The sequence below is a fragment of the Neopsephotus bourkii genome, unplaced genomic scaffold (assembly GCF_033783945.1).
Source record: "Neopsephotus bourkii isolate Nb327-2 ecotype Australia unplaced genomic scaffold, CSIRO-AGI_Nbou_v1 NB_1292, whole genome shotgun sequence".
In the NCBI taxonomy this organism is placed as follows: domain Eukaryota; kingdom Metazoa; phylum Chordata; class Aves; order Psittaciformes; family Psittacidae; genus Neopsephotus; species Neopsephotus bourkii.
Window position 1 is genome coordinate 5,527,871 of NW_026901776.1, and position 26,358 is coordinate 5,554,228.

Below are 26,358 nucleotides of genomic sequence, written 5' to 3' on the forward strand. Positions count from 1 at the left end.
TCACAGAGACTTGTTTCTGCAAACAGTAAGATACAGACTAGCACAGCTCTGCAGTTTACATAGATTTTATTGTATTTTGTAGAAAACTGTGTACAGTCAGTCAGCTTACTCCAGCAGCAGGCAGTATGTTTTGTATGTTTAGTATGTGTGGTCTGGTCTTTTTCTTTCTCAGCATAACTCTCAGCAGGATTTTATGCTCTAAAGGGTAACTAAAACTATCAGCATCTGTGGGAATATCTCTTCCCATTGGGGTTAATGACATTTTCGGGAAAATTCCTAACTATAAGAATATAGTTAGGAAATTAAGGAAATTAAGACTATAGTTAGGAAATTAAGAAGAAACAACCTGTTCGGGTTTTGTTGTTTTGTTGGTTTTTTTCTGAAAATTCAGTGTTATCTCTGTATCATTTCCTATTGTGAGTATCTGAAAATGTTCTCCATAGACAAAATGTACTGCCCATGTTGGAGAATATTTTCTTCAACACAGAGCTTTTTATTTGTTGCAATTTTTGTCATATAACACCATCTCAAGTCTTCTTATGTATAACAATTGGGTGGGTTTAAGTGGACAGATTTTTACTCTGAAAAGAGCTCTGGATTTGTAAAAGAAAAAGATCCTAATGGAGCTGCAATTGCTTTCACAAAGTACATTTAAACAACCAAACCTGATGGCTGAAGATTAATCATCTGACAGTGAGGAGAGTATTGCTTAAGCAAGGAGCACAGACATTGTGCTTGTGAGTGCCAGCTTGAGATACTTTCATCTCAGTGTACTTTTCATTGTCTCTGGGCCATGGCACATCGCTCCCAGCCTTGTGCTGGCACAGGTATCCTCTTGGTGCATTATCATTTTGACAGCTAAGCTGGCTTTTGTATGAAATTTAACTTCTGAGTTATTTTCCTGGCAAAGGAGACCACTACTCTGGTTTAAAGTGTGGCAACAACTAGGGCAGTGCTGGCAGGGCAAGGGCACATGTACTGTGGCATAGAGGCAGGAAGAAGCAGCTGCAGAAGTGCTATACATTGGAGTGGCTGCTGAAGACTTTCTCTGAAGTCATAGGCTTACTTTATACTTTTCTACATGAATTTCTAGCAAACGCTTTTTGTCTGATGTCAGTGCAGTTATATATCCATTTTCTGTAGGCAGAACTCCACTGAAAACAAACATGTTTTTTGGGGAGTTCCTTTGCCCACAGCTATTTGCAATTTCCCCTGTAACTAAAAGCATAAACTTCAGTTCCAAATTACTTTCTTGTCTGTTACAAACCCAGGTTATCATTTGTACAATTAATTATAATCAGATCTAACATTAAAACTAGGAATTGAAAAAAGCCCTATAAAAACAGAACACAGAGTCCATATTTTCATCATTAAAAAACAAAGGGAATCAAGGCTTTCCTTGATTTTGGATAGTCCGTAAATGTCTTGAGATAGTACCTGAAAGAAAATAAGCAAGAGAGTGAACCTACATACATATAAGGAAACTCCACAGTTTCAATACAGCTCAGCTGAGGAACCTTAAAACTCCTCCAAACTGCCTTGCTTTGAAATCTCTGTGTGTTGCTCTGCAAAAGAGGGTTCCAAAAGTATTTACACCAGGTTATTTAACTGAGTGGAAGCTGATAATACCGTTAAGGTTCTATCATCAGACCTAAAGTAGAAACCTTAGGAATTCAAAGCAGAGAACCATATCTACTCCAAAAGACTGCAAAGGTTGCAAGAAAACCCTTAGAAAAGGTTCACATTTACAAGGCTCAATAAAAAGGGGCTTCAACATGGGGCTTCAATGGTGATGTATCTTATGCCAGATTAAATGACGGCCAGGCCCACTTGACTCAACAGAAGCTCCAGCCCACTGCCTTACTTTCACTCAGTCACAAACAAGCCAATATACTTCTTGTACATACTATTAAATTTCATTTTTATCTTGAACACTGGCCCTGCTCCTCTGCTCCTCCCCGGAATTTTGCAATCTGAAGCCCAAGAGCAAGCAGCAGTATATGGAAGGAACAATTTGATACCTGTGATGGTGATAAGCACGTGGCCCGATGCAACAAAGAGTAAAAAAGGCAAAGGCAAAGGCTGGTAAGGACCAGGTTGCTATGGCAAAACCAAACCATTCCACAATTTCTCCAAAGTAGTTGGCTCCAGAAACATAGGTGAACAGTCCCCCTGCATCAACAGACAAAAGATATCATTTTTACAGTCATCTCATGCACATGGAAAGCTCTTTCCCGTAAAGCCAGAAGCAGAACATGCTGCCTTTCTTTATGCAGAGCCCATAACAGCAGCCTAAAACCATTGCCCTGAAACTAGTGCAATCATGCCAAAGGAGGGTCTTGTACAAGACTCCCATACCAGAATCAAAGGTGATTCTAACCCAAAGGCTTCTAGCATTTTCACAATCATCTATTTTCAATTGAAAGAAAGGACTTAGGAAAGCCCATGATTGCATTTGAATTTAAATTAGTAACATTAGTCAGCTCTCTTCAGGCCCTGGTTCACTGGCCTGGCCCACAGCCACTCTTCCTCACCAAGCCCCACTTTGAAGGAGATGGAAAGGAAATTCTGCCCCTTGCACCCTCAGTGTTGTTTTCTTTTTCTCCTAATGATTACACTTTGAATCTCTCTTTTGCAATGTAAGAAGTCCACTGCTTCTTCTTCCTGGACACGGAGAAGAATATTTCCTTCTGTGCAGCCTGCTTTTACAAGGCTAAAATCCTCTTTCTATATCCCACTTAAATCTTCTTTAACTTAACCAAGCCCATTTCCTAAAGCCTCTCCAAACAGCTTGTGTGTTCCACATACTCTTGTTTGCTTCTTGCGGACTGTCTGCAGGCAGCTCATGCCAGTCCCTGCAGCTCAGAGAGGCACCTGAAGAAAGTACTTGTGCGAAACTGGCATCTCTGATATTGTCACTTCGCTGTGAATTCAGTCAGAAAACATTATCTATCCTACTGCCCTACTTTCTCCAAGGGTGGGGGATGAGAATATACCTTGAGGAATCTTGTAAGTGACTTCCCCGGGTTTCCTCAGCTGGCGCAGCAGGAGATCACTGTGAATGTTGATCCCCATACCCAGCAGAAATAAGAGGAGGCCTAAGAAACAAACAAGAAATGGATTAGAAAGACAGCTCTACCTAGTTATCCCTACTCAAGCACATACATGAGGTTTATCTTTGGAGAAGGCAGATAGGAGACCTAATATGAGGTAGGTGGATACTTTCTCAAATGTAAAGATGCTCTGCTACTGAGAAGGCTGCTACTGAACAGGAGAAGCACAGGTGACTGGTGACAAATAACCCTATATCACTGTGTCAGTTGTGGGATCACAGTCCTCTGAGATCACCTGCACTGGATAGCTTCAGTGTGGAGAGCAACTCTGGGCAAAACAATGACCATCCTGAGCACACTGTTTTGTTGGCAAGACCACAGAATCACAGAATGGTTTGGGTTAGAACGGACCTTAAAGATCACCTGGCTCCAGTCCCACTGCCATGGCCAGGGACAGCTTCCACTAGAGCAGGTTGCTCAAAGCCCCGTCCAGCCTGGCCTTGAACACTGCCAGGGATGGGGCAGCCACAGCTCCTCTGGGCAACCTGAGCCAGTGTCTCACCACCCTCATGATGAAGAGCTTCTTCCTAATGTCTAATCTAAACCTACCCTCTTTCAGTTTAAAGCCATATCCTCTTGTCCTGTCACTACTTGCTCTAATAAAAAGTTCCTCTCCAGCATTCTTTTAGGCCTCTTTCAGGTACTGGAAGGCTGCAATAAGGTCACCTGAGCCTTCTCTTCTCGAGGCTGAACAACCTCAGCTCCCTCAGCCTTTCTTCGTAGGAGAGGTGCTCCAGCCCTCTGGTCACCTTCATAGCCCCCTAGACTCGCTCCAACAAGTCCATCTCCTTCTCATGCTGGGGGCCCCAGAGCTGAATGCAGTACCAGACCAGAGGACTTTGAGGTGGTGTGAGAAAAAGCTGAACTTCCCAGTTGGCCATTGTCACACTTTACTGAACATCAAGCTAGGGCACAAAGTACCCAAGTGTCACTGATGGCTGATGGCAGCCAGCCAGGGCTGTGGACATTACTGCAAAGTGATGACTGAGCTGTAGGCAAGTACCATACCTCTCATTTTACAGCTGAGGAAAGAGGAGCACAGAGAACACAAACTTATGCAGCACATCACCAGAGCCAGGGAGGCAGCCTGTATCCCAGTGCAGCTCAGTCCACTGACAGTGAGGCTGCTTGGACCGAGCGATGGACGTGCACATGGAGCAGTTACTTAAGGATGCTGACAGGTTCTGGCCAGAAAGCTGTCAGTATGGCCAGTTTAGCTGAAAACCTAGAGGTATTTTATTGAGAAACTCTGCAGGTGACATGCCCTACTTTTCATGGCACATTAGACACTGGGAAAACCCCTCTAAACAAGGAAAGAAATAGATGCATTGTGAGCTACGAAGTATAGAAAAGAGACTAAGTGCTGATAAAACCTCAACACTTCAGGTAGCAACAGAAAGTTGGTAAGAGTCTGTAGAGGAAGAACATAATTTGGTTTTTATTTTTTATTTCAAGTACTGATAATGTTGATTTTTTTCCTCATTAAATAAATGTTTTATTTATCATGCAAATTATGTGATGTGGGTATGAGAGCTCTTACTAATCAATGTCCGGGATTTTTAATATGTGATGCTGTCTGAAAAAACTGAACTTGCATAGACAGTCTGAAACAGGGTGCAAAAATTACCTTAGTTATTTTGTACTTCTCATATCCAAAACATTTCCTCAGGCCTCCATGCTAATCTTCATTTCTATGTGTGGATTTAAAAATCATCCTCTGTCCAGCACTTAACGTACAATACCACCCAGCTGCCTTTGCTCAGTTATTCTTTCAGGGATTTTACAAGGTGAAATTCAGCTAGGCTGTTAAGTTACAGAATGGAAAGGAACCATATTAACACACAGACTGTGCATGACCTCTAATCTTCCCATATGCCTTACATGAGAAAAAAGAGCTCTTTGTCTCTAAAGCCTCATTTATGCTGGGGTTTTGCCCTTCCTTTCTCTCTTAGAGTAGCTGCATCAAGTGCAAAGCTCCCTGTTGGGGAAGAGAAAGGCAGTTTGTGCTTGCACACAGCCGCTGCTGGGTGGACACTTCTGGCTGAGCAAGGGCACATCCCCATGCAGCTGAGGCCTGAGACTGCATCTCCATAGCCTGTAGCAATGGGAGATTCTGGAGTGGTGTCCGTAAAACAAGGCTGGTGATTTGAGACTAACAACATTGTACCCATTCAAAGGTGACCGCCTAGCAGAAAAAGAAAGAATTGCACATTTATTTCTTCTGCCTGGGCCAGCAGGCTGGTGTTATGCTGATTTCCACCACAACTGATTTGACTCATGTGCAATGAAGATTAGGACATAACTCAAAATGTTTACAAATTGCTTTGAGATTAGATCCTGGGAATCCTGCAGCTGTAATTACCTGATGTAAATCTGATGTCAGTGCACCAGTCATTTGGATATTCAGCGCAGTAAATCAGGTAGTACCCTTGGAGGAAGCCATTATAGATACAGAATAACGTGCCAAAGAAAAGCAATTGCAGTGGGAAAGGTCTGCCTCTAGTGAAGAAGGGGTAAATAAATGTCCTAAGGTAGATAAGAAAACAAAGCATGTTACTTAAGATAACATTGCATTTGCAATTTATCTGCTGTAAGTAAAAAACCTATTAACATAATACAAAATATGAAAAAGCTTAATAAAGATAAAAAAATGGAACAACTGCAACAAAGATCAGCAACTACAGGAAACAAGAAATACTGCAGATACCAATTTTTTCTGGTCCTTCAGGACTGCACACAAGGTGGGAGGCTAGAAGTCTCATCCAGATTCACTACCACCTCAGGAATGTCTCTCTGCCTTCCTTTTCCCTTATTGGCAAATTGAGGAACTTGTGCCTACAAGCAGCATCTTCTTTTGAAGACCTTGCTGTAATGTGCCAGACTGAGCAAAGGATGTTGTGGAGGCACATAGACACGCTAATGTTCAAACTAAAGTAGTGAGAGGCAGTACCAGTTGCAATATTGATTTCTCAAATGAGCATCACTATGCCACAAGCAGTGAGGAGGAGCTCTCTTATGGAGAAAACATTCCTGATCCCACTACAAGGACCAGTTCCTTAGGGCTTTAAGCCACGATGGCAGATGGAGTTGAAGGCAGTGCTGAGACCCCTCTGGCTCTCTCATTCCCCGCAGTATAGTGCCTGAGCTGTAATCCCCTTTCCCAGTGTCTTCTGCTCCACTCAGAGACTTCTGCACATCTCCAAAACATAGCAGGTCTGCTGAGACACTTTGATGCAGAGGCAGATCAATGTTGTTGGCAGCCTGGGGGAGCTGCTCTGCCTCCAGTCCCTGCCTCTCCTCCATGCTTTCAAACTTTTATTTGAAATAAGAAGAGCTAAAGCCCTAAGTTTAATATACAAAACACCAAGATTTCCATGCAGCTCCGGCACCTAAGACTTCCTTGGAAAAAAACGGTGCTAACACTGGCATTAATGTGTGTAGGAGCAAATAATTTGTGCTTGTATAGTTTTAATTTCCATATATCTTTGGTTCAAGGGGGTGCATCCCCCTTGATACTTTGGACACTTTGAACGACCCATATCATCTTTAGGAGAGTGAAATGGAGAGTTATATTCATATGTGTTAGCTATTTTCTTACCTGTCCAATTAGGTTCTGTATGTGGTAAAATCTACACTCTTAACCTCTTTCTTTTGCCCTCTTGGGCTTTGGATGGTGCCCAGCATACCAGTATGTAGGTATTGTTGGTAAGTAATTCACATCCCGGGTTGCCAATACCAACTTAAGCAAGCTGAGGCATAGAATGTCATAGCGCTATAAATTCAGATTAAATCATACTAAGCATGTCTGAAAGTGAGTATGCAGAGTACAAGCACCAACGTGTTAATGTATTCCCTGCCTTCCAAAGCAAGGTAAAGCAGATTTCCAGCCATTAAGACAGTTGTGGTATAGAAGTGCTGAATGTTTCTAAATATTGTGAAATCTAAGGGGTATGGAAAATATTTTTCAGACAGTGGTATCACATTTGTCATATTTATTACAGTGTGGAAAGCAATGTTCTTTGGAATAATGTTACCATTAATCATTGGTTTGCCCTTTGGGAATGGGATGCTGGAGGTACAAGTAGCACGTTTAGCAATCCGACCTGCCTGCTGAAGTAATATTGACAAATTGGTCTTGAACAGTGATGAGAAAAAGTGGGAAACTTGCAAATGGAAACTCCAGGGAAGCAAAGTGTGTAGAAGAGAGGATGATATCGACCCACACAAAGTGAGTTTAGTAGGGGAATTTATACAACAGATCGGAACGGGATTTGCACTGCCTTATCCTTTGTCAAAACCAGTCACGTTTGAGAGTCTCTTAATTTTTACAGCTGATGCAAACAGAAGCTTCTAGCATGAGCTGGTATTTCTCAGCTCCCAGCCAAGTTGATTGTTGCCATGGTGCTTCTTGATGCTGTTGTTGCAGGAGAAAGGTTATAAGCCCTTGAAAGGTGACTTACCCTGCAGCAAAAGGAGGGCAAAAATCAGCCATAGACCTGTCTATCTACCATGGGTGCAGTGGAAGCAGGACAGAAAGAACCTGCATGCAAATTGTAAGTACAGTCGCCAGGCGTCAGGGGACATCAGCTTTTTTGCTGTTGCGGAGGGAATGAAATCCTGGCATCACTGAAATCCCGCTCACAGCAGTTTGAAAATCCAAGTCAGGATTTCATCCAAGAATCTTTGCTGAGGAGCAGCTCCTCCAAGGAAATCTCCTTGGGTCTGTAAATCAAGAGGCCAGATTCCGTTCTCTGTATCTGAACAACGCCCTAAGCCTTTAATACAGCACTTGTCAGTTTGTACTACATAGGTACTTGAGGGTGCACAAACTATCCCTCATGGGTTCTGAACAAGCAGCAGAGATAGAGTGGGGACATATAATAAATTCCATGGAAGAGTCTGCATCTCTGCTGGAATTACTTTGCAGTGAAAATCAAAGGGGAACTAACAGCCACTATTTTAGAGTAACAGAACAAAACCTGGCCTTTTGGATTTAGAGCAATGAAAAATTTGACCTTTTTCTGTCAGTACACTATTGATGACTAATCCTTTATTCCTTTATTATCTTTACTGGCCAAAGGCACTGCATCTGACTAAACCATTGGCAACAGCTTCTTTTTAAATGAGTCAATAATAAATTATTCATCTTCTTCTCCATCATTTATTTTCCAGAAGAACAGGTTTTGAAGAGAAAATCATTTGACATTGCATCAAACTTCATCATAAAGGAATTAGTCCAGCTCTTTGAAAACTCCAGAGACCCTCACCCAAATGGGGGGAAATGACAGGTTTGCTCTTCTTTTCACAGAAGGTGGAAACCTTTTCATGAATGTTTCCATAATCCACTAGGAGTGGCCTCTCAGTCCTCCTCCAACAGCTTGTTAAATGGAGATGTTTATGCGCTGCCATGTCTTTTCCTCTCCTGAGTGCAGATGCAGTAGCAGCTCATGGTTTCTCATCTGGAAACTCAAGGTGTTTCCAGTGCTCATGAGGTGTTTTACACTTGGGTCAAGGGTTCAGAGCTGGCAGCTAAGAATGGGGGGCACCTGACTCCCTCCGCCCTGTGCATTCCCAGCCTGTATCTGCTGCTGTATCTGCCCATCTAGCCCTCTGCCACCAGCCCCTCTCCTGAGTCCAACTGGGATGAACTAGGGTCCAGGAGTCAGATATATTGCAAAGGTGGGCAAGGCTGATGTGGTGCCTTTCCCTTTGAAGGCCGGTGCTGGCCATAACCCAGCTTGTCCTATCCACACTGGGGCGCTATCTGAATGCCCTGGCCCATCCCATGACCCTTGCCAGTTCCCAGAAGAGAATTATGGACTTCTCCTGACCAGGGCTGCTCAGAGTCCCCGCAGAGATTTTCTGGCTCCCCTTGGAGGGTGGGCATCAGGGCAAGCTGAACAGTTCCTGAGAACCATTTCCACATGGTCTGGACTCCACATGTTCCAGTTAGTTGCTTGTCCCACCAGACATACCAAAGGTGAGGAAAGCTGATGGTCCAAGTGAGATGAGGCAGCCAGGTCTCCGTGAGGGTGATACCTCCAGGGCTGTTGCAGCTCACTCATACAATGAGGTCTCTCCATAGCTAGCTAGGGCCATGCATTGGAAAGCACTGCACTAAGTAGTGGGTATGGGCACAATGGTTGCAGGGGTCAAGCAGGGGAGCAAGCTGTGTCCCTCCAACAGCAGAGAGATGCCCTGCTGCATCAAGAGCGTATGTTGCAGTCCCTTTAATCCCTCCCTGAAAACCCCTTGCTGAGGTGCTGTCTGCAGTTCTCACTGCTTTACTGGTACTTTCTCAACCAAGGTCCTCTCTAGACTCTTTGCTGCAGCTCCCTTCTTAGGGGGATGCTTTCAGTTTTCTTGGTTTGTACAAATATCTGTAGCCCAGGTAATAAGCAAAACAATGTGATTTGTGTTACACTGACTACAGACCAGTTAGAGCTGAAAGGACTTCCCTGATACAAACAGTGGAGTTCCTTTCAGTGTGTCTTGTGCACAGGTTGAAGACTGGTGTCCAAACATGGGGAGATTGCACCAACGTCACACCAGTTTTAATTGCACCTACAATTAACAGCATAGAAGTCTTTGCCATAGGTTATTGAAATCACATCGCTGGGGAGCTGCTGGCACTGCTGGAGTACCTGACAACTTGGAGGAAGTCTCAAGATGTTCACAGACAAGATGGGCTTCTACCTGTGGTATCTGTGATGTCCTGCACCAAACCCCTAATTATTCTGGAGACTTATGAATGTCAAATAATGTGTCCCAAAAGTATCTTCTGCTGAAGAATCTGCGCTAAATCCTGCACATACTTTCTCTCTTTGAGCCCAATCCTGTCAGTTATTTGTGGATTGCACTTTGAGGTAATTTTTAGGTTTTACTATTTTTAGTTGTGTTACACTGATTCTCATTGAACGTTTATAGGAGAATACTGTCAAGTATATTCTCCGTGTATCCTCAACATCAGGACACAATCTGGTGCCTAATTTTCCTGTGCCAAATTCACTTTTTTTCAGTTATCCCAGATTGGGTTTAAACAAATGTAACAGTTAAAATGTCAGTTCCAAGCAGCAGGCAATTCTGCTAACAGGTCAAAGGGGAAGTAATACAAAATGACCCAAAATACTTTCAGAAGTGAAACAAAGCATTTTAGATCCTACCTCATCATGACTTCTACATATGTCCCAGCATTACAAACCACAGTAGGGCCTCCACAACCCTCATATTCCTTTCCTTAAACATCCTATGCTGAGATCTTTGCCCTTCCCCACTTACTCTTGTGGACTCTCCAGTAATCCCAAAAGGTCAACAAGCTAGGAATATTTAAACCCGGAAAGCAAGTAGGTTATCAGCAGCCATTTGTACTGTGCCAGATGAATCATGTCCCTTTTGCTATAAAGGTGTGCATAGCGAGACCTGCTCTGGCACAGCCTTAGGAACAAAATCTGAGCTACAACCCAGGTTCACACACATTCCAGCAATGCTGGCAGGCGGGATTGTTGGACTGGCAGTTATGCCAGTGGGCAATGCCCACTGCAGCTACAGGACAGACAGCAGATCTCCTGACTGCAGTATTGCAGTTATACTCCACCTCCTTATGTAAGGAAGGCTGTAAGTTCAGGAGCTGGGATGCTTTTCTGGAGCTGATGCCTAGCTGCCTTTGGAGCCCATGAGTGCAGAGGGTGCGCAGCAGCTGTGAATGCCACCAGGTGACTGCCAGCAGCGGGCACATCTTCCTTGCCAGGGCAGGGGGCTGCTCTGTGCCTCAGTCCTGCACCACTGGGACTGTGCGAAACCAAAAGATAATGTAACCACTTGCTGGTCCACAGCCCAGATTGTAAACTCATCTTAAATCATTGTCCAGGGGCTGTGATGGGAACAAAAGAACTCCCTTTTGATGTTAATCATGCAGATCTATGTATCCATTTATGACTAACACAGAGTTTGAAAATAGCTCTCCTTTCCAAGCCACGTACAAAACATCCTATTTCTGTGTTCCTCCAGAGCTCTTTGGACAAACTTTTGATGCCTAGAATTTAAGGAGCAAGAAAGATAGACATGTTACTTAAAAGCTTACAATTCCGCTGTATAAAACAATAGTAAACCTGTCATGTCAGGTCCATTTCTGAGTACTCTGTCTAATCAGTCTCCAATCTACAATCTACAAATTGCTCAGTCTACAGTCGTTGGGCTGTTTATGGCTCACTTATGAAACTCATCCAACCTGAAGCCTATTCACAGGGACATCCTTTCCTTATGGCTCCTCAGGTTTGGGGTTGGATGAAGACTTCTGGCAAGAGCAGACTCATCTTACGTGGGCAAGAGACACAGGTACACATTAGATCAAGGGATGGGAGAAGGAATGAGGAAACCATAAGATAGATGGCACCACACTTGGGTTTGGGGAGTTCTTGAGAAGAAGGGCAATAGAAAGCAGAAAGTCTGGGCAGCACTGATTTAAGGCAAAGATAGCAGAAATACAGTAAGATTCAGTGGCAAAATAAGAGGTATGGAAGAGACTGCCATACTGAACCATTGAGGCTGTTGAATTTGGACTGGAGATTAATAAGAAAAGATATATTAGAGATAAAATGATAAACTCTCTAGAGTAGATGAGCAATTACTTAACACCAGCATTTACGAGCAAAGTTGCAGAATGATGCTCACTATCCCAAGGAAGGCTGACACCATGGATGACAGCTCTTGAAGGAGCCAACTTCATCAAAGACTGACAGTCAAAGGGATCAGCAACTGCACTTGACTTCTGGCCACACAGTTAAATGCAAACTTCAGGCTGAATCCTTGGTGCCAGGTCAGAAGACCTCAGTGGCTTACAACTGCATTTGAATTAAGTGGCATTATAGGAAAAACAATTACAAATATTTGTAAAAGCATGTATATCTGATGTGAATGGCTAAACCTAAAATGCTGCTTCTGTATTACTGTTGATCATTGCTGAAAAAAATCAGGGTGTATTTAACCTTGGATAAATTTAAGGAATCTGGGCTATGTAATGCTCAGTTCCAACTTCATAAACACCTAAAATGGGTCATTCTGACCATGTAGCACTAGTCAGTAGTGCCTCCTTGACTGCTATACATTTTAGGTGTGCAATGCAGTTAGCAAGTTAGGAAAGGCAAATACAGTTTAGGGATGAAACCTAATTCTTTTCACATTGAATACAGAAATTATTAGGTATGCTCTGCCTTCTAAAATACAAGTGGTTGAAAAAAGCGAAGGAGAAGAAAAGAAACAGGACCTAAGAATGGGTATTTGTTTTTAATTAGTAAAGAACTGTGTAGGCTTGACTCCAGGACAAAAGTTTTTGCTCTTCTAAATTCAATACAACAGCAGTCAGTTTTCAGAAGTGTTCTGCAAGTTTGTTTATAAATTATTTCCCTAATTCTCTTGGTTTTCTTCCATTATTTCTGAAAATGTCACTGGAATAATCTGGTATCTCCCAGTGATTACCAGCATCTGGTTAGAAACAACAAAGGAGAATTCTTCCTTGTCGCTGGTAAAAAAGCATTGAGTTGTGAAATGCATTGTTCTGCAGATTATCAGGTATGGGAACAAAACCCTGTACTTATATTATTATGTTTTTCTTAAAGGAAACTGAGACCAGTCCATCAGCAAGTTATGCTCGGTATATATTTATATTGGTATGTTTGTTTCTCAAGTGTTTCCATTTTGGTGTACAAACACCAAATAGATTTTAGATACCCTTAATTACGAAATGTTACTTTATTTATATTTGCTATTAGCTAATCACTTGTTTCTTCCCTTTTGTTTGCAATGTGGAAAGGAGATCTGAATGACAGCTGAAATAAACATTAGGAGAAATTGATTGGATGCCCGAGGCAAGTGAAGCAAGAGCCTAGAACCAGCTGTTAACAGCTTTCTCATCATCACCTGCCAAAATGAGCAAATTTGTTCAAAAGTTGGGGTTTTGTTTTTAAAGTGTCTTCCTCCTTGATAGCCAAAGAAGGTAAAGTGAAGCTAATAGAGCAAAGGAAATGTGTCCTCTGTGCCAGTTCCTGTTGAAATCAGTACCATCCCCTACGGACCCACAGTTTGTACTCAGACACTCAACAGCCACGTACCAGAGTTCAGGGTGTATGGTATGATGGACTTTTTGTCCAAAAAGCCAAATGCTACCAGTTGTAAAGCATTGTAACGCCCAGTTGGCTGGGTGTCCTGTATGTGTACAACAGCAGGAGGCAGGACTCATTTCTATATTTAACTTAGATAATCCTATTTTCTCAAAATAGTTTTGTTGAGTGAAGGAATTGACATAAATTGGATCTATTATAGGAGAGGGATGGTAGCAGTAGCAGGTGTCCCATGTATTGACCTTAGCAGATTCTTTACACTGTCTCATGTTTCAGTTTTCAAACTAACTTGGAGTTTCCTGGTTTACAGAATGTTATTTTTAGTGGCTGCAATATTGACTGATAAATTATATCAAGGGATTGTTAACCATTTTTCACTATTAAACGAGAAGGATACTTTGAGAGAGGTTCTGCAAAAGACTTCTCTGGTACTATGCAGGGGGGTTTCATAAACTATATACCTTTTGGGGACAAAAAAATATTCCTACTGTTTGTAGCTGGCATACCTCTGGAAGATGCTGAGCACAACAAGAATGAGGGCTAGAGTTTACAATAATCTTGAAGTAGTGGTTTCATAGTTTTAAAACAATATATTTGATTCAAGAAAGACAATGGCAAAATACTACACTTGGGTAAGACTGACTAAATGTAAAGGAGAAGCTGGAGAACGGGCTGGACCATAGACAGAGTGCTGATAGGTGGTAAACTGAGCATAAGCTAATGATGTCAGGCTGTTGTGGAAAAGGCAAATGTTAAAATGTAATGTGAGAACAGGAGTGCTGGCAGAGACACCTGAAGTAGTCTTTTCCTTTGCGTGGAGTTAATAGGAACCTGAATCATGCCTTGTCCAGCTGAACTCTGCACTCTACAAAAGGACAAGGAAAAAGTGGAAGCAGCCCAGAACGTAATTGTTGTGGTCTAGGGAATGTGACATGTAGAAACGCTCAGGGTTGTTTAAACTAAGAAGAAGCCAGAGGAAGGCATTATAACAATGTACAACTGTATGAAAAGTTGCTGCAAAGAAGAAAGGAGTAAAACACTCTTCTTGTCTACCAGGAACACAGTAAGAAGCAACAGGCCTAAACAGCCTAAACAGCTGTATAGAAAAGGCATATATATAGGATCTATAGAAATTAGGGAAGGACAGAGAAGCACAGGGGCATACTAACTGAAGGGCTGGAGGATTCTCCATCAATGTCAGCTGTTAAGGACAGGCCAGACAAATGTCCATCAAGAATGAGAAGAAGCTTTGAGGACTGTATGTGGCCAGGAACTGTCTGGGAATGGGAACTTGGAGCAATATTGGTGAAAGAGGGGCTCTGAAAAGAAGCCATAGTGCAGGGATGAGTTCTGGAATTAGCTGAGCAAGAAAACTAGCAGAAGCAAAACCTTTCACTCAGGTTGCAGGCTGAACTCAATGGCAGGCCAGCTACCTCAGTCAAAACCCTAACTAAACTTGGTCCAGATTTACATCTGCATGAGGATTAGAGGGCTGGACAAGGGTCAACATGACTAGATGGACTATGATGATGAAAAACATGCAGATCTCACAGTACTTCACGATTACTACTTGATAGCATCTAAAGGGCAGTAGTACTTACAGATTATGCTTGGGTTTTTTATCTAAGCAATGGTGTGTCAAAGGCTTAGCCAGCCAAAGCATATATTTTAGCAAGGTATCTCACTCTTTTCTTCTCCAGAAATAACTACTTGATATTTATGAAGACAGATCACTTTGTTCCTATTGCTAAACTGTGGGTGTCTGCCAAAAGCATGAAATGTGTGCCAGAGTAACTTAAACAGACACTACACTATGCACTTCAAAAAGCTCATTGCTCCGCTGGAGCAGAGAGTTCAAAGAGTTCACAGAGGCTGAGAGTGTGAGCAGAACAAAAGAACACATCTGCATAAAAAATGGTACAAAATCTACAGATGAAAAATCTGTGCTCTTACAACTGCACTTACAAGAGAAAGAGTAATTATTTTCCATAAGTGGTCCACATGGAGCTGAGAAAATGACCAAAGGAAGCCAGACATTTGGTAAGCTATACCTCTCCAAAACTAAGCCTTGCTCAGTCTGTATCCAACCACATCCACTGGACTCCAGAGTTGCAATTAGTGTTGCAAGATACGTTGGTAGAAGTCTTTAAAATACTCTTAACTGGCTTTTTCCACTCTAGCGATTCCGTCTTTTCCTCTTTTATGCCAGAACTCTTGCTTGGTCTCCGTTTGCTCTTACAGCCTTCCTCACTTTGCCCTTTCTTTGTCCTTCCTTCATCATATTCTTACCTCTTTCACGGCTCTTCATTCAACACCTCTTCATGTGTTTTTTTTTTCCCCAATTAGGAGTTATCCTTCTTGCTGTGTCAGTATTAAAAGTGTCAGTATTAAAGTGTCTCTTGATACCTGGATACTGCCATCTCACATCATCTTCTTTTCCCTTCCATTTCTTCTCACTTCTGCCCTGTTTTTTAACAATTCTCTTGAGCTATTGTGCTCAAGTGCTTAATTCTCTTGTGCCACTTGTGCTCTTGTGTCCTGTGCTACTTTCACCTGATCTTTTTATGTCTTCCCACCTTCTAGCCCTAAGTGTAAGGCTCACAGGGTTTCTTTTATTTCTCTGCATTAGAGACAACTTGTATTTTCCTAATCCACACTGCCAGGACTCGGAGACCACTTCTTCCCTCTTGAGTACCTTGCCAGCCAGAAATGCATGAAAAGTCCTGCTCTGCCCCTATAGTGCTGGCCTAGACAATATTTGGCTGGGTTGCAGGCTTACACATTGGGGTCCTTCTTATACCCTCAGATGAACCAGAAGAACTGCTCTGCACAGGCAGACTCTAAAAATGTTAATTGACAAACTTGATGTTTGAACAGATACAGACACATTTGTTAGAAATGACTCTGCCAAGTTTAAATTGCTTTTCCTGGGAACAGCCAGAGACTCGTGTCTACACTTTAGTAACCTTAACCCAGGCCAAGTTTGAAAACATAGGCGCTTTAATGATTCTGTTTAAAGAAAAGTTGTAAAAGAGAGGCAAAGAAACACGAAGCACTCTGTAAATGCTGTAAATACAAGGGGCTTTTCCTCACCTTCATTGTTCTCAGGAGTAGCAAAGGTTTTACACATGCACATGCATGTCCTGCCCAGATGTGTGGCAGGAGAGTCTGGAAGTTTTGCTTAGGACCATACGGTTCAGAGGTATTTTCATGCGCATCTCTAGCACAAGAGCACACAGACTGCTTGAGTATCCCAGCTAGCTTAGTCAGACTTCTCTTTAGCCTTCCTGCCCCACTCCAAATGATGGCAGGAAGGCCTAAATCAAGGGGATCCTGGGAAAGCCACCCAGCCCATTTTTACCAGTATGTCAAACTGCTACAGGTCATCCCTCTGCCCCCGGATCTGTTCCACCATAGTTGTGCCTGGGAATTGATTTGTCCCTTAACATCTCTGATAGGCAAACCCTCTTTCTGTAGCAGACAACAAATCATAGAATCACAGACATCCTTGATACAGTGACATTGTCCCAAGATGGTTCTGCAAGGCAGTCTGCCAGCATGGAAAGGGACAGATTAAGTTGGTGAACTCCAGCACAGTCATAAACAAAATGTTATATTACATACAGCAAGGGCTGACTGTGGGCGTTGCTACTCTGTTAGATTAGATGTTAATAAAGAGTAATTGCATGTTTATAAAGAGTAATTAAGAAAGAGGACTTTAAAAACAATTTCCTTCAAATATGACCTTTTTTCATTGCTACTGCAGTTCACATTTTGACTCACCTTTCTAGGAATGGTGAAACTTTCTGCCCATCCTTAAGTATTAATAGAGTAGCAACTGATGTTTCAAAAGTTCACAGCTTGATAGGATTTAGCTTAGTCTTAAAATTAATTTGGCTCTACAGAAAAATATGTATATTTTTCTACTTATCAGTTGACTTTTCTCATTTTTCTGCACGGAATGTTTTAATCCACTTTTAGGATTTTTTTATTTGTTTCCCCCAAAATAATTTCATTGCTATAATGAGATGTCCAAAAAATAATTACAATGTCACTGAGTGGTCAGCAAAGATTAACACAGTTCTTATGTCCAGATGGGTTTAGATGCACCTTAATTTACCTGACCAAATTCACCAAGAATCACCCTACTGATTAATTCACCTGCACGTTTAAATCAACACCAAGGACACTTCAGGGTGTGTTCTTCAGTTATAGTTTGAAAGCATTACTTTAGCATAATTCTTCCTTATCATAATTCCTCTTGACCAAAATGGCTTTTTGAAGGAGACAGCAAGAATATAACTTCATAGAATCATAGAATCATAGAATATAACTTAAACCAAGGGAAATAGGTACAGTGTCTGCGGTGGGCATTTATTTATAATCGTGCTACTAGGAGGCCATTTCACAGATTTTCACTCTTAACTGGGAAATCGCCTGATTGAGTAAGCTCTGAGTACACAAAGGGGCTTGTGGAGATTGATCCTTTTGTCAAACTGTATTGATTGGCTCATTATAAAGGTGCTGCCTCCCCCATAGTGACAGCCTCTCGTATGGAAAGAAATCAAGAAAATAGATTTGTGGACCTTGAAATTTATATGGTCCATAATAAATTTCACACCGTGCATATGGAATGAGCCTTGAAACTTCTCCCTTGCTTTCTATTTCCCACTTAAATGAGCAACCCCAATAAGGAAGAACTACAGACATCCCATAATTAAAATAAGAAATTTCCTTGTTTGGTAAAAGCATTACTGTTTTTAAGTAAAAACACTTACTGAAACTCCAGTATATAATTTCATCTTGTTCTTCTCTCTGTACAGCCCTTTATAACCCTGTATTTCCAATAACAACAGCAGGAATCTGGTAATGCAATTCTAGATCTTTATGTCCTCGTGACTCTTATCAGAGGTCTGTGGAGCTCAGTGCTCAGAATGTATCTTCCAATAAGGCTTTAAACTCCCAGGATATCAAGGATTGTAACTTCTCTTTGGGCCCAAACCTCACACAAGTGAGATCAGGGCTGTCTGCTTGTGCCCTTGTGACAGCCCTGGGGCTGGGACTTCAGATCTCTACCCTTGGACTGCCATTTGAACTGCTTTGTACAGAGCAGCTGGGACTGAGCAGCCACCAAGCCACCATGTACTTATCAGATAAAAGGAAAATGTTGTGGGTACACTTTGGGCTGGGCAAAAACTATAGGTTTCTGTAATGTTAGCCCACTTTCCAATGGGAAAAGAACCCATAGGATTATTTTTGCTAACAGGAAGGTAAATAGGTAGTATTCTATTTTGAGAGCATAATTAGCAAGGCATTTAATGATGATAGGGGAGACCGCAAAGAAGCAAACTCCATACCAGTACAGGGTACATGAAGGAATCTGATTAGGGTCTATTGCAAGGCACTAAGGTGAATTAAAACAGTGAATAGGATTTTTTACTTGTCAAGTACCTGCATGTTGTGTACTGGGAGATTAATAATAGAGGTTTCATGGGGCCAGTAATACAAGTGTCTTTAGTTACTGACACTTAATGATGGTGACCTTCTATGATAAAAGAATATAATAAAACATCTCTGGGTTGAATCTGGTGGTTACTGTAGGATCTGATTATATCATTATTAGCAAGGAGAGTACCACTTAGAAATACATAGATAAGCTACAGACTTAACCTGATCTCTCTGATTATTCACTTCATGTGTCAAAAAGCATAACTAAAACCTCTTGTGAGCTAATACAAAACACCTCTACAATTTTTGAACAAATTACTCATTTGGAGCCCACATCCTCTGCATCCCCCTGAGGGCTTGAGCTCCTTTTCTCACTGATGTAAGAAAACGAACAAACCAACCAACCTGCTTAATTTTCCATGTCCAGGTAAATGCTGCACCTGCCTGACTAACCAGGCAGCACAGGTAGGCTTAAAAAGGGACTGCATGGATCACATTCTGCAGAGCCTGGGGAGACACAGACTGGCCTTCTTTCTTCCCCCAGCATAGTTTCAGAGAGAGGGGAACTGGCCAAAAGAAGTGTAAAACACTCACACAGGGATATTGTTTTTAAATGCTCCTGGCTTCCCATTCTTTTGCAGTAAAAGCCTGCTTTTTGGAAAGATGCCAGTTTGTAGAAAACCAAGTACAGGCACATCAAATGGGCCACCTGCAACCAAAGGGGTCTGGGAATCCAGCCGGGTCAGAAAAAGCAGCCTACTTAGTGTGTGTCAGCATCACCTGAGTGCATGTCAGGAATGAAAACAGCAGGGGTTTTTAATATACTCTAACAGAGTAAAAGATTAGGGTTTGGGTTGGAAACCAAGTTGCAAGAGAATAGATAACTAAATGCAATGGTAGTAGGTGGTACCGGGAGCTGAAATGCCTCTTTAAACTGCTGGTGCCTTAGCTATTACTGACAGCAGCATGGGGGGCGGGATGCAGCACTCTGTCTTCTAGACCAGTATCTTCAGGATCAGCTCTGTAGCTCATGGAGACAAGCCCGTCCCCCCCTGCCCCTATGCATGGTGGCGTCTCTTCTGCCCCTTCACCACTCTCTCTCACTTCTAAGGGGAATACAGCATTAAGGTTTATATGGAATTTGATTACAACACCTTCCTCTCATCACCTCATATTTTGTTTCCTGACTTTGGTTTTCGAAGCTGGACTGCAAAATGGAACTGCAGCAAACAGGCTTCTCCTCACCACCTGAGAGCTTCAGCCAGCATTCTCACTGTGCTCCTTAACCAGCACAGCCCCTCCAGCAGAAAAGGCTGTACTACAAACTACATTTCAAACCAAAACACTGTGCAAGTTATTTATCACAAGAAGTGTTCCTGTACCTACATCTTATGCTATTCATCATTTCCAGCTCAAGCCCAGCTTTTCACAGAGGTTGCATTTACAGATGGCAGGCTTGGAATTCAGTGCTTTCTTTACTTTCTTCCTCCTTTTCCTGCCTTCGCACCCCATTAGTTTTGGAGGTCCTGACATCCCAGGCCCTGCTTTACGTGTGATACAGCTATGAGCTTGCTTAAAGCAGGTGTTGTAAATGCAGAGCATTTGGGTTTGATTAAATTCGCACCATGCTGCGATAATACATTGCACACTGACACATGAAAAGTGGCTAACTAAGGACAGCAAAGAGGCAGGGGGTGGGACTGGCGATTCCACCCTTCCCTCCCCTCAGCAGCAGCAGCCTGCCCTCAGCCCTTCGTGAGAGCCTCAGGGAAGGCACCATCTTGTGCCTGCCACAAATTGAGAGAGAAAGGCTGCTGCCTAGCGGTGGCAATGAAAGACGGAGAGCGAGCGGCTGTCATAGACCACCATGGGCTGCTGCTCCTGGGCCAAGGCGGGGAGGGGGGAAGGTCTCTTGGCTCCATCCACCTCCGTCTTGCATCCTCTCGGGCAGCAAACCTTTGTACTGGGCTGCGCTAGGGGAGAGTTGGTACCCAGATGAACATCTCGTTTGTCTTTGAGCAGTGGGCTGGCTGGGAGCGCACCACCTGCCGGACCTGGCTCATGAGGCTCCATTTGGCAAGCAGAGAGGTCCCACAAAGTCCTTGTCAATGAGGAGCCATCAGCCCTAACCCAAGGAGTTTCCAGAAGAGGATCAGAGTGGTTCTTACAACACTCCATCATATTCTTCAGTGACATCACAATAAATTATTACTATTAAAAGCTGGCACATGGCACAAATTATAGAGAACTGGTGGCTATTAGCGTGGGTAGGACAGTATTACTGAACACTAAGCCCATACAAAAGCATTACTTTAAAATCTAAGAAATACAGCCATACAAACACAAACCATTGCTAAGCAGTGGTAGACTGTAACCTTGGTTACAATCATGGTTACACCAGCTCCAGGTGCTCAAAGTAGCCTGGAAACACAGGGCTTCCAAGAGTGACTCCAAAGCAGAAAGCACTCTTCCAGTCTGCGTAAGCATGGGAGCAGCATATGGGAACAGGAAGGTGATGTTGTCTCTAAATACGCTCCTACAATTATGGTATTTATTCTACATCCAGCACCGATGTCTTAAATTTCAAATTGACACAGGAAAAGGGGAGAGGAAAAAAGTCACATAAATTATCTGAGGGCTGAGAGAAGAAAATACCTTGCATTGAGGGCCTTCAGCTGTGGTTCAGTGACATTAAAATCTGGTTCAAGGTATGTCAGATCAAACAAAAAGTGTTGCAGCTACTTGACACATGTCCAAAAGCAGTACAAATGAATTGTGCTGGTTTAAACCTGTTCCTAGTATGATGAAGAGGTAATTTTATCCTGACCAGCTTCATACTGGATGAAGTATCATGTGTCTGCATCACTCTAGCTCTATGCCAGACCTAGTAATGTCTGTTTCCCTGTAGCTGGCTTAAATCCACCATAAAAACTATAAATTTGGCATGGACACAATATCATGTGCAGTAGCTAATGCATCAGAAATATGATCACTTGCTCCTATATTATCTGGATCACACTAGTGCAGATGGAGGACCTGACATTTCTGTAATAAGCAAATTGAAAGATGATCTGATTACTGTATAAGTAATATCATAGTAAGAAAGTACTAAAGGATACTAAAGGAGTGCTTTAAGTTAACATAGAATGAGAAATAGCAAGCACCACTGTGAGAAAAATCAAGGCTAGTCAAATTCAAGCAAGACACTTCAAACACATTGTTTGAGTGACAGCAAAGGAGTTCGGAAGGCTACACTACCAAATAAAACAGTGGATTCACCATAGAAAAGGATGGATTCTTCATCTTCTGGGGTCTTCAGATCAAGACTTGAAGTTACTCTGAAATACATGCTTCAGTCAAGCACAAGTTACTGGGGCAGCACAGCTGGACATAACACATAGGAAGGCAGAACAGCTAGTATAGCAGTCCTTTAAAAATCTATGTTTCTCCATTATGGACTGTCTTGCCCTTCTTAGCATACCTCTAATCAAAACTTCCCTTCCACATGCATGGTTGGTATAATAGGTGAGACAAAATTAGGAATGATAAAAACTTCCCTGTGAAGAGAAAGAAGCCACCAATTATGCAACAGTATATGGATACACTTTTCTCTGCTTCACACAAACATAAAAGAATGCTTCGATACAGATGGCAGATCGTCAGTAGCAAAAGTTGGAGTTGATTAACAAAACATTCATAATGAAAAGCGGAACAGGTTTATTCACTTCAAAATTTCGAAGTCAGAAAAAGTGCAGTAGGAGACACCCATCAGGTAAATGTGATTTTATTATTGACCATTGTATGTTTTACTCATTATACTTGCAGTCAAGTTTAATCATGAAAACATTTTAAACTGTTGTTAGATTATTTCTAGTACAGATAATAGGTTGAATAAATATCAAAATAAAGTCTGGCTGTTCTATCAAAGTACTAAACCTCTTTTCAAACACTGTATGCTGAACAAATGCCCTAGCTCAGCATGACCAGTACCTCTGCTCCTAACCCCTGGCATAACCAATGCCATTTTACAAGGCAAACAGCCGTAATACATAATCGTGTATCACCCCCCTTCTTTCTGCTCCTATTCCAAACTGCAATAGGGCTATTTGCCCACCAGTATTGTTGCTAGGATGTGGTGGCACCCATTATGGAAAACAGAAGCACAACAGCACATGAGAGACTGCCTGTAAAATCCAGCAGCTACAAGTGGACTTCTGCTGCTGGACAGCAAACCCTGTGATCCACTGGTGGTGAGGAATGCCTCCACCATCACTGTCTTCTTCCTCCAAGGGCCGAGTGAGGAACTCAAGTTCTTAAAAGTAAAGTCTGAGTTTAGGTTACAATTATTATGTCACGCACTTGTTGTTCTGCAGAGGGCTCAGGCAACTGAGAACTCCAGGTAAATAAAAATTCTACTTAATAAGAAAGCCATGCAAATTATTAGAAATTCTGTTTAACTTCAAGCTATGCTAATTGCTAAAAATTCCGTGTAAAAATGAGCCATGTTAACGCTAGAAATTGTAGATAACAATAAGCCATGCTTGTTGTTAAAATTTTTATGTAATAACAAAGCTCCAATTATATATAACACAACCCTTTGGCCATTGGTCGTTCTACCAAGAATCCCGCAAAGAACCTGCCTGTCCCCACAGCCTTAGGTGACACCCAGAAAACCTCCTAATTTGTGATGTTTGATGCTCTTTCACGTAACAGTAGAGTATGAATAATTAATACAACATTTCAAATATTAACTGGTTCAGTAGGGTCTCAGAATGGCTTCATGAGAAGAGGCTGCATGCTGCAATAATAATACTGGAGGAACATGTAGTATCAGAAACAAACTTGTTTGCTGTACAGGCTTTGTTACAATGAGGGCTTTTATCATTTCAAAGGGAAGGAGTAGACTGCAGCCACAGATGAGAAGACCCCCCAAATTATCTGAGAAATAGAGTGTATGAAAACACAGTGCTTCTGCCTAAGTCGAGTAGTAATGTTGGAAAAGAAGCCACTGACTCAAAAGATATATGCATACCAGCAGGATAACATTTATTTCAGTCATCCAGTGGTGCTTGTTGATTTCTGATCAGAAATTCTCAAGAACAGCAGAATGCATTAAGCTCAATTTAGTATAACTACATGTAATTAATGCCTCCAGCTTTCTGTGAGCCAAATTTGTTGTAGGTGGTATCCTCCACCTACCTTAGTGCAGCAAAGAGAAGATAATGTTAGTGATAACGAATATATCCCTAACACAGTGTTTTAGCACTTCAATCCACACTCTCTTTTAAATTTATCTACAACAGCCTACAGTTTCTATCCCTAAGCTGTCTGCAGAAATACTGCAGATAGATTTTCAACATATTGATTTCGGTTGAGTGGCAAATAACAATTTCTGATTAATTATTATATTAATGTTTTCTAGGAAGCAAAAAATATTTATATTTATTTAAATATAATAGAAATAGAAAGCAAAAATATTAAAAATAAAATTAGGGATTCTATTTAAAAATAGCATTATGGATAAAAAAAGGCAAACTAAGTCAGAAAAAGGTTTGCCTCAAAAGTTACATAGCTCTTTAATACATAATGGCATAAAGTAGTCACATGCACTTGCCATTTATGAAAAGCCATTTTTTTTCCCCATGAACAGGAAACCAAAAGTCAGATTCCTTATGAAAGAACTCAATAGAATATTGGATTGGAGCAGAAGACAAAATACATTCAGATGAATATGTCAGAAGGTACACTCTGGTGATGTACTCCAGAGCCAAGTCCCACTGGGTGCAGAACCAGGTGACAAATTGCAGAGCTATGTCACTTCAAAGCTATCACCATCAGTGGGTCAAAATTACATTTTCTTTGAGGTCCTGATCAGTGAACACAGAACTCATTAGAGTCACACCATTCATTGACATCTGATATGACAAAGTTTATAAAACAGAAAAAAAATAAATCGGTACTTTGGTAGTGAAGTGAGAATGATGAACTGAGCATAAAGGACCAACTTTCGTGTTGTGGAACAGAAAGCCTGCATTCACTTTGCTTTTTCCTGTGCTCATTGCACAGAAATACGTCTCACTCGGTGCTTGCTCTCTCACCGCTGTCGTGATTTTGCATTCGGGCCATCCTCACGCGTGTTCCCACGGCTTGCTTTGGCGGCCGGCGCTGCTCCCGGCGCTGCGCTCCTCCTGCCGCAATAAGCACTTTGCGTGTTCCTTTACATAACATTTGAATTAGCTTCATCCAAAACTTTGCTCCAGCTTAGCGAAACCTCATTCTATTTGTTTTCTTTGTTTGCTTGTCGTAAGATAAAACCCCAAAGCATACACCCTCTCCCCTGCTTCCAGCATCCGAGTACCACCTGCTCCTTCCCTCGGCGGCCAGGACGGGAAGAGATGCCTACCCGACCGGCCCCTACGTTTCGATCGAAGCCCGGGGGGGCTGATTAACTGCTCCCGCTCCCTCCTGCTGGCGATCCCTCGGGGGACCGCCCGCGTCTGGCACGGAGAAGGGAGCGAGCAAACGCTGCAACCAAGACCTGCGCCGACCCCACCTCCCACCCGGCCCCGGCTGCGCCCATTCCCGCAGCTCCCCTTGCATCTTTATTTCCCCTGTTTCCCGAGGGGAGGCCGCAGCGCTTCGCGTCCGCCGCTCGCCCGCCCCGGGAGCGCTGCGAGCCGGTGGCGGGGCGGCTCCGGGCGGCGCCGCGGGCGGGGGGGGGTGCCGGGGAGGGGGATCGGAAGCGGTGCCCGGCGGTACAGCGGTACCTGTAGAAGTAGTGCCAGCAGAAGAGGCAGCACAGGAGGCGGCAGCCGAGCGGCTCGAGGCGGGGCGGGCTGCGCAGCGCCAGCAGCAGCGCGGGTACCAGGAAGGAGGGCAGCTCCTGCAGGAACCAGGCGCAGCGCGCCGGTACCCGGCCCCGAGGCCGGCACAGCCGCTCCTCGTGCTTCCCGTAGCGGGACGGTACCCGGAGGTACAGCGAGAGCTGCAGCAGCGCCAGGGCGCCCAGCAGCGAGCTAAGCGCCAGCACCAGGCTGGGGAAGCACTGCATGCTCGGGGGCTGGCGGGGGCACCGAGGCGAACAGCCCTTGGCCAGAGCCAGCCCCGGCCTTATTAGAGCCGCGGCGGTCACCCCGCCCCGCCGCGCTGCCTCCCATCGCCCGGGCCCATCAGAGGGCGCAGCCCCTCTTGCCGGCGCGGCGGGGGAGCCCCAGCCCGCCCCGAGGGGAGCTGCCCCCGCGGCGCCCGCTCCGCACCCGGGCCCTCCCTCTGCCGGCCCGGTTCGGTCGCGCAGCCCGCGCCCGCGGTGACGGCGGCTGTCGGTGGGGTGGCAGCACCCACTGGGGGAGCGGCTCGGGGGCGAGGGCGCATCCCGGCGGTGCCGGGGGGTGATTCCCGGCAGGAGGCGATTGCCGCCGGTGAGGAGGAAGCGGCGGCGTTCCCTTCCCTGTGCCCGGGCAGGTGTGGCGCGGGCAGGCCCGGCGGCGGCTGGGACGGTGACAGCCCGCAGTGTGTCTGACGCTGCGCACGCCTCGCCGCAGCTTGCCCGGGGGTGCGTGAAGCACCGGCTGAGCTGCCCGGGGCTAGCAGGGAGCGCCGCGCCGCTGGCGTGCAGGTGGAGAGTGAAGGCAGAGAGCGGCTAAAGGCCGGGTGAGAATTAACAAATGCCCCTGGTAGGACGA

The 26,358-nt window shown here is 43.6% G+C and overlaps 1 protein-coding gene across 1 annotated transcript; it reads right to left on the reverse strand.

Annotated features, from left to right (window-relative positions):
• Nucleotides 1-53: 53 nt before the first annotated feature.
• On the reverse strand, nucleotides 54-25,933 carry SRD5A2 (steroid 5 alpha-reductase 2). The gene is made up of 6 exons (XM_061365808.1): nucleotides 25,444-25,933; nucleotides 5,476-5,639; nucleotides 2,997-3,098; nucleotides 2,022-2,172; nucleotides 319-1,437; nucleotides 54-280 (listed from the first exon to the last, which is right to left on the reverse strand). The coding sequence occupies exons 1-5, from the start codon at nucleotides 25,725-25,727 to the stop codon at nucleotides 1,371-1,373; spliced, it is 768 nt and encodes a 255-aa protein (XP_061221792.1). The 5' UTR covers nucleotides 25,728-25,933; the 3' UTR covers nucleotides 54-280; nucleotides 319-1,370.
• Between the last annotated feature and the right edge of the window lie 425 nt (nucleotides 25,934-26,358).